The sequence below is a fragment of the Hermetia illucens genome, chromosome 1 (genome assembly GCF_905115235.1).
Source record: "Hermetia illucens chromosome 1, iHerIll2.2.curated.20191125, whole genome shotgun sequence".
Lineage (NCBI taxonomy): Eukaryota > Metazoa > Arthropoda > Insecta > Diptera > Stratiomyidae > Hermetia > Hermetia illucens.
In genome coordinates, this window is record NC_051849.1 from 29,491,543 (window position 1) to 29,500,575 (window position 9,033).

The following is a 9,033-nucleotide window of genomic DNA, read 5'->3' on the forward strand; positions in this document are numbered from 1 at the left end:
TCCTCAGTGTGAATTGAGAATTATTCGATTAGCATCTAACTGTATACTAATCGCATGATAAATCACAGCCAAGGCGGGCATTATTAATACGATTAGAAATGCTCGAAACATTATCGTACAGGTATTTTAGTTTGCACTGCTATAGGATGCAAGGGACAGCAAAAAATTCGGTTCTTCATTGCGGCATATGAATGGAGTCGTCTTCCAAAAAGGGAACAATAGAATGAACACAATATTGGCCTCATAGAAAGCAACGGAAGCATTGCATCCCTTGCTTTAGTAAATAGAATATGGTAACAGAAAAATAAATAAAGAAGAAGTTAGAATAATAGCAACAGAAAATGCTCTTTGCGATACACATACATTCCTTGAGAGGCATGTTAAAATCTGTCTGTCCATTGGAAAATTCATTTCGTTGTGGAGCGTTCATTGCGAATTCATGTACAGAGCCAGTGGGATCAACTGCATTTTTGTCAAGGTGTTTTCATATTTGCCTCCGGAACAGCAGCATTGGTTGCTGACGAATCGTGTGGTGTATCGAAATAAATAATAAATGCTTAAGTTTTCAATTTGATTTGCGGTTGCATGTGATTTTAAGGGCATTGAATAGTAAAGAAATCGTGAGGAGTGGAAGGCATGGAGCCAATGTGATGAACTGTATTCTTGTGGAGGTATTGTCAGATTTGCCTCCAGAGCAGCAGAATTGGTTGCGGGATGAAACGTGTGGTGTGTTGGTTCGATCGAATGAACAACGAAGACTTAATTTCCAATCTGATTCTGATCGAAACGAACAGCGAATGCGTAAGGTTCCAATTTGACCTGTAGTGGCATGTGATTTGTAATTTATCGAATAGTGGAATTTTTTATACTTTGTAAATTTGCAGGTGGTTGCATGTAATTAATTTCAAGTTAAAATTAGTGTTGAATGGAAGTTTTGAATAGTTCATGTATTTATTGAATCAATGGAAAGTGATCTAAGTGTGACCTTGTGGTGTTTCTACCGAATAAATTAGTTCTCAACGGATTCTCCCATTTAACTACCACTGACCACCACCACCAGCCCTTAGCACACCACAGCACTTTAGTTTTTAAGTAGGTAAGATCGTCCGAGCCTAAATGCCTGGCACTTAGTGCTAGTATTAGATAAAATCCGGCATCTGCCGAAATTGTGACAACTCGGAAAATAATAATAATCGTTGGCGCAACAATCCAATTGGGTTAGAGCCTTGAAATGTGTTAGAGCACTTCATTCAAGACCGTAACGGTACACTATAGTACACTGTAGGAGACAATGTGATCAGCAATGGCTCGCTCGAGATTATTACCTTGATTTGACTCAAGTACTCATTCACAGCTGATTCGACTGGAATCCGACGTCAAATCACGATACAAATTCCACTGCCACCAGTGAGATTTGAACCGCGAATTTCCGTACTAGCGAAAAATCAAAACCCTTTGCTGGCCATGTCTGTTATCCTTTAAAAAAATTAAAAACCAGTTACCGTACTGAAACTTTATTATGGTTTTGGTATTGTAACATGGGGGCAAAAACGCGGCACGCTCTCGTTCGTGGAGAGAGGTTCTGACTACTTAAAATGATTTTAAGAACTTAACTTAAAGGCAAGACAATATACTATACGCACTTTATAATGTCCTAGTTATTATGTGGAATTTATCATTCACTCCCAGATTAACAAGTCGGAATACCGGAAGCTGAAAACTTCAGAGATAAAGGTTTAAGTGACGAACTTTCTATGCACGTTTATTCTTTTTGCAGATAGCTACAAATTCAAAATATTCCTTCATGTATGAATTTCCAAACTTTCAGATATATGTATGTACATATTAAAGACATAAATATTATACTTATTCTAAATAAACATTTTCTATGACCGCATACTGGTGTGTATGTTATATATACGCACTTACATTGAATATTTCCACTTTACTGCATGCACCAAACCATACATAAGTGTTTACATATATAATTACAAAAGTTGAATGGAACAGTACCCGGAAAAAATGTTTGTGGCTGGTCGGTTTCAATCGCGCCTCCACCTTGAGGAACACCGTGACCGAAATCCGCTGCAGGTGACACTACTTTGTTTAATTCAAAACTCGACAAGGATATGAATTATTGTTCGAAATCGCCAGGTTTGCACCTAGACTGGTTTTAGCTGATGAGTGGTCGTGAGCTCGTCATCTACTGAAAAGCGGAGCGGAATTGGTTGCTACTCAAATTAGTGCGGTCTCTGATTTCACCTAATTTTCCATAGCTAACCAGGCAAAGCTTGCTAAAAAGAATTCAAAAATGAAAAAATATAAAATTTCTACATGATAGAGATGAACCTACCTGTAAATTCATTATTCAGAACTTATTTAACAAAAACCATTATATTTTATAGATCAACTGTATAAATCTTTGTTATATCCAGCATCTGAAAAACAGTGAAAAATGATGGTTACTGCGACCATAAATAACAATATTTAAAAAAAATATTATAATAGTCCATAACACATATAATCGCCGATCTGCACATGATATAATCTTAACCCTTAACTGCTGTCGATATTTTTAGTTACATAATTGATGTCGTGGGGTCTGCATATTATAAAAAAAAAATAACCCGTTTTCTTAATAATAATCAAATTTTTGTTAACTTTATCATAGATCTTTCATTACATATTTAATTACAGTCTTCGGTTTTTGGTATGTTTTTTAAGTCTCCGGATAGTTGAAAAATATGAAAAAATAACGAAAAAACAAAAGCAAATACTTTTTTAGAGTTATTTAGGCTTTGATATTAAACAAAAAATAACCTTCTTCTTAGATTTATGAAATATAAAGAAATGACAAACTAAAAGTAACTTCAAAATGTTAGCGAAAACAAAGCGAGTTCCTTAGACTATTCTTAAAACTGCTTATATTTGATATTTAGAGCACATTACCGTCTTCACTAAATGCCTTTTACAAATATATTTGCAACATTTTGAATTTTTGTTTGGATTGTTTTTGGTTCCTTTTCGGTCACATAGATAAAAATGCCCTGTTTTGCGTTCAGATTCTTCCATAACGACCACACGCAAACTTTGCTTCTTCTCCTACGGGCTGCCGACGCGTGCAGATGCGATTTCTTTGAAGTGAAAAAAGCACTAACGGTTCTAGCCCTCTTTACAGAAGGATTCAGAGTTTTCTTTGTTGCTGAAGGTAGAGAAGTGATTCCCTGCTATCTGGACTTCAATTTACTGACAAACTTTGCGGGTAAATAGAACATTGGAAGATAATCCAATTCCTGAAATAGTTACCAATCATGTACGGACATCGCTGATCCCGTAAGGAGGCGTAACGGGCCAAAGAGGCTAAAGTCTGCGCGCCGGCCTGTTGCCAAGCCACCAGCCGCGACAGTACAGCGGAGGCGAATTCACCACTGCAATACGGTCGTGCTTCATGCCTCCGATGTGCCGCCACAACTGTAAAGGTTTCGACATGTTTCGTGTGCTCTAGAAAGTTTTTTGTTTTTTTTTTGAAATCTATGTATATATTCATATTGATTGTATTTCATAGATTTCTCTAAATTAAAAGGTTGTTACAATACTAACCATTTTCACCGATTTTTGCATCAAAATACTCGTAAGAGAACTGCACCCGTTTTTCCATTCTCAGAGCTAATTGTACTGTAAAATCTACCCACACGGATAATGGACCGCCTTCCGGGCAACTAACATTCTTCCCTTTTTCTCGATCACTAATAAGTTCATCGTCACATAATCCACTTCTACCGAGAACCGTATCGCTTTCGAAATCAAAATTAATGAAAAAAAAAACAAACATTATATTTATAAATTCAAATTAAAACAAGTCGAGAAACCGGAAGCTAGACGCTTCAGGTATGAAAGGTTTTGTGTTTTTCTTTTATAAAGAGATTTTAGTCGGCCCCATTGGTATGTAGCATGTAATATATGCAAATATTATGTGAGAATATCCACTTTCAAGTGATATTGACATTCAAAGTCTTGAATTTTCACAGAAGCGCCTAATATAACTTTGTTAATAATGGTGCGATTTTCGCTACCACCATTTGGTAGAATCATGGTCTATGCTGTAGCCTACATTACTGCAAAATTTCGTGATCCTAAGAGGAACTTAAGGAGGGTTTTCCTGCCAATTACTAAAAATTATAGTAATGTATTATTAATATCTTAGGTAACATGTATAGGTATGGAGAGTATTTTGGGGCCTAGGCGCCATACAGCCTCTTGGCTGTTTTCAGATTTTTCGGTTAAGTAGTTTCTGAGAATGAGTCCGTTGAAGAAATGATCACTTTCAACCCCCCGCACTCCCCACCCCACCCTATTCCAACAAATGTCAAAACTAAGACCGGCTTCGGAAAGTACTAACCGAGACCTTTAATTTGATACCCCACGTGACTATATTTGATGAAAAAGAAATTTACCCCCCCCCTTAAATTCCACGTAAAAGGATGTAACCCACTATATGCGTGAATATGCACAGTTCCCACGTTTCTACCAAATTTGGTGTCAATAGCTACAACAGTCTCCGAGAAAAATGCGTGTGACAGATAGACAGTAAACCGATTTTAATAAGGTTTTGTGATTACACGTGCGTGTAAGTTAAAAAATATAAATATGCAGACGATGGGGTCCATTTTGACCCCACGACTCCAACTAAGGGTTAAGTATTTATATCAACTGTTGAATGTCAAAAATGAATTCGACATTATAATATAAGAAAGGATAACAGACTGCATGGCATTTGTCAAGGTTAAGATGTTGAAAGAATTACCTCAATTTCTCCATGATTACATATGTGAATGTTTAGATGTCTGAACTCCCAATTACGTAAAACCCTGAGATTTCCATAGTCGAAATCTTTTCGTCTAACACTTGTACGTTCTTACAAAAGGCGCACTATTACCGTGGGTTCGTATCATTAGATTGCGTCACGTACTAATAAAACACTATTTAATCTAATACGTTTTCATAAATTCATCTTCGATTCATACCTATAATCCAGCATCAAGAAGATTATACACAGGAGGTGAAACTCGAAAATAAAAGCGGGACAAAAACTGAACGTTCCGATTTGAGATTGAATCAAGGTTGCATTCTGCTCTGAACACCTCTTACATGTATTGCGTGGCGTTTTTCTATACCAATACCGATAGTTTTCTTGTCTAAGGTATCCATATAACCAGGAAGCACGCTATAAATAGTTCAGCGAGTGTAATTGGCAAAGTGTAATTATGATATTATTTAGATTGTCTAAGTAATCGCTTCGGAAGAAGCCAACTTAAGCCGTTAATTTAACCCACTATTTCCACCACGTTCTCCCAATTCACTGATACGTCAGATAATAATTTTACACGAAAATTTCACAATTTCGCTTGAAAAGAGATATGGCCTAAACACAACAGCGTAGTGACTGCGTCCGTCCGCAGTGAGAGAGCCGTCAAATGAAGTTCAGTACACGGACTTGTATGAGGTAATATACAATAAGTGCGGTGCGCAATGCGGGACGCAGAAAAGTTCGGAAAATCGAAGTCTTGCGTTGTGTGAGAGAGAGAGAGAGTTTGTTGCGCCATTTGCAATATGGCCGCATTTTTCGTTTTCGATTGTTACATTTGAATGGGATTAATTAGCATGAATTCGTTTAGGAAACTGTCGTAGGCACTAATTGAATAGCAAATGCCAATTAGGAATGCCACTAGCATTATTTCCGAATCTACCATTCATAAAAATTGAATTTAGGCCGGAGGCAATATAGACTCGGATCGCTATCTCGTTGGCATGGTGCTCCGAGCTCGAATAACAACACCACCCAGAATCCCCTCTGACAATCAGTTGCATCGATTTTAAAGTCGCCTATGATAGCATAGCCAGGGTAAAACTCTACATGGACATGAGAGAATCCGGTATCCCGCCGAAATTGATAAAACTGACTAGACTGACCCTGACCAATGTGCCAGACCAGATAAAAGCAGCAGGATCACTCTCAACACCATTCGACATCAACAACGATCTAAGACAAGGGGATGCGTCCTCTTTAATCTGGCCCTGGAAAAATTGATCCGTGATGCTGAGGTAAATGCGAGGGGTTAAGTCCACTCAACTACTGACTTATGCTGACGATATCGACAGCATGGGAAGAACGACCCGAGACGTACAAACTGCCTTCATCCAGATCGAGCAAGCGGCGCAAGATCTTGGGCTGCACATCAATGAAGGCAAGACAAAATATATGGTGGCAACGTTAGCACCGAAAACAGACCAACCACCAACATGAAACCACACTGGTCAAACGGGAAGAATAAAGGTAGGAGACTACAACTTTGAGACCGTTGATAATTTCTCCTATCTAGGGACGAAAATTACAACCGATAACAGCTATGACGATGAAATGCGCGCACGGTTGTTGGTAGCCAACAAAGTCTATTTCAGTTTACAAAAACTGTTTCGCTCGAAACGTTTCACCATAGGGTCAAAGCTCTTACTGTACAAGACAATGATCTTGCCAGTCCTCATGTATTTCTCGGTGACTTGGGTTCTTAGCAAGAAAAATTGCGCATTCTGGGCCGTGTTTGAGAGAAGAATCCTCCGAAGAATTTTTGCCCCCCTACATGAGGTTGGGGGATTCCGTAGCTTACATAACGACGAAATCTATGAGCGATACCATGACCGTCAGGTTGTGGATAAAATTCGGCTCAATAGGTTACCGTGGACGGGTCACTTAATCCGTATGGATGAGGATGATCCCACCCGGAAAGCCTATCAGGGCAATATCTATGGTAGAAAAAGAAGACGAGGCAGATCTTGCCTGAGATGGAGCGATGGCGTAGGTCAGGACGCCAGATAGCTTTTAGGGGTATCGAATTGGTGGACCTCGGCGCTAAACCGGGGTGTTTGGAGTTCCTTATTAAGGCTGGCCTGGAGCGGATACCGGTTGTTGTGCCGTTGATGATTATTGACTAGCGATAAAACAACGACATTTCACAAAACACACTGGACACTTTGGTTATACTAAGCGCTGAGAAGGTATATAGATGCAGTGGATACTCATGGAAATCGCAAAACTGGAACTGCCTACCTGTAAAAAATACCGGACATCAGTAGTTAAGTGTTAAGGATGATATCGTGATCCAGTGATTCTTGCCACTGGGCAAGGATAGCAAGAGGACTATGTCGCTCTCATAATTGAGAGTAATTTTTGTATTTGATGAAAATAAAATACGTTCAACACTCGTTCTATTTCATGAATCTCATTCTCCATTATCATCTTATCATCCTACTGTTGCAGTACAACCTTTGAAAGTTTATTCGCTGGCAGATTGAGTGATTTCAATCTCTTCGTTATGACCCCAGTCGCCACCGTCGAGCCATTTTCCCGAATAGTGAAGCTTTGTCCAGGTGACATTACCATCTTTCTCAGTAAAGTTAGGTACACGGGAGCATGCTCGCCCGGCATAAGCATTGATCTGTCTTGTCCTAGGGAGATGTTAGTTATTTTGGGATCGTAAGCGAGTTAGTGATTTCAAACTTACCTAAATCAACCCGAGCTGATATATTCCACGTGCGACTGAAAAGCTGCTGAATATATTTGGAAGTCAAAGGTTTCGATCGCCCGCCTTCGTTCCTAGCGAGGAGGTACATAGATGCTTCGAAGTGATTGGAAACTTCTTCACTTCCCGCGGCACAAAGGAGCATTCCTCGCTGCACACTTCCAATTCGAACTCCACGCAACAAACATCCAATGTTGTCACCAGCTACCGCCTAGGAGTCTTATGCTCAGAATCAACCTCTTCGTTGAAATTGACGTACTCACCTTAGGTTGGCTTTTCTTGAAAATCTGAATGTCCGAAACAGTTGTCTTTATGCTTTCTCCAAAACCTAACAATTCCGCTTCATCGTTTCTGTTCACAACTCCACGTTTAATCGTTCCTACAACAACAGTTCCCCGCCCTGGAACTGTGAATGCATTGTCAATTGGAACTAGAAAAGGAGAAGTAAAATCGCGGGTGGGGGTAGGAATATATTCATCAATTATTTCAAGTAGCTTCCGAATTGATGGTTCGCCGTATTCTGTCTCCGCTCCCTGCAGGGCTTGTAAAGCTGAACCGTAAATCACTGGCGAAGCTGCTCCGTCGAACCCGAAATCCGTCAACAGTTCACGTATTTCGATATCCACTAGTTCTAAAACGTCGTTATCAACCAGGTCCGCTTTGTTAACGTACACGACGATTTTCTCCACCCCGACCTGCTTGGCAAGTAACAAATGCTCTCGAGTTTGTGGCATTTGTCCATCGTTCGCGGCTACTACCAGAATAGCTCCATCCATTTGTGATGTTCCGGAAATCATATTCTAAACTTGACGCACTGAATTGAGTATAAAACGGAGGCAATGTTAGAAACTGCAAAACAAACCTTTATGTAATCAGCATGTCCCGGGCAGTCGGTGTGAGCGTATCGTCGAGCCTTCGTTGAAAAACCAACGTGACATGCGTTTATTGTTATGCCTGCAAAAGTAACAAAATGTCTTATGTTTGTTGAACGTAATATTCCGAACTACAGCTAACCTCTGGCTTTTTCCTCCGGCGCTCTATCAATCTCGTCGTAGGGGATGAAGTCAGCGAGTCCATCTTTCGCCAGAACTTTCGTTATAGCCGCAGTTAGTGTGGTTTTACCGTGATCCACATGTCCGATTGTGCCTATATTGCAATTGACTTTTTCTGCTGTTTCACTACTAAAGGATCGAGTCAGTAAAAAATTTGCCCGCCGGTTCCTTGAGACAAGAAAGGAGTTAAAGACGCTGCTCTCACTGAAAGTACTTTTCGCGCCATAGCTCGTTGAAAGTTTCCTGCAAGCAATTGAGCTACATCTTGAAACTATTGGCCTTCCTTGTACCACATTCCTTCTTAAAATAATTAAAGCACAATCCCGAAAAATGGGCATTTTTGCCGGCGAATTAGAATGGCACGTCGGACATCAAAAATATTAACCTGAGTGGGTTCACTACCA

At 39.7% G+C, this 9,033-nt stretch overlaps 1 protein-coding gene and 1 long non-coding RNA gene across 3 annotated transcripts; both read right to left on the bottom strand.

Annotated features, from left to right (window-relative positions):
• Positions 1–1,746: 1,746 nt before the first annotated feature.
• LOC119661399 lies at positions 1,747–5,497 on the bottom strand. Of its 2 annotated transcripts, XR_005250581.1 has the most exons (4): positions 5,025–5,497; positions 4,805–4,968; positions 2,354–2,438; positions 1,747–2,294 (listed from the first exon to the last, which is right to left on the bottom strand). It is a non-coding gene; the product is annotated as an uncharacterized LOC119661399 (long non-coding RNA). The 2 variants fall into 2 exon arrangements; XR_005250580.1 differs by having other exon boundaries at positions 4,805–5,497.
• A 1,751-nt stretch (positions 5,498–7,248) lies between these two features.
• On the bottom strand, positions 7,249–9,029 carry LOC119660208 (elongation factor Tu). Its single transcript, XM_038068646.1, has 5 exons — positions 8,592–9,029; positions 8,440–8,531; positions 7,841–8,377; positions 7,560–7,788; positions 7,249–7,503 (listed from the first exon to the last, which is right to left on the bottom strand). The coding sequence occupies exons 1-5, from the start codon at positions 8,965–8,967 to the stop codon at positions 7,304–7,306; spliced, it is 1,434 nt and encodes a 477-aa protein (XP_037924574.1). The 5' UTR covers positions 8,968–9,029; the 3' UTR covers positions 7,249–7,303.
• Between the last annotated feature and the right edge of the window lie 4 nt (positions 9,030–9,033).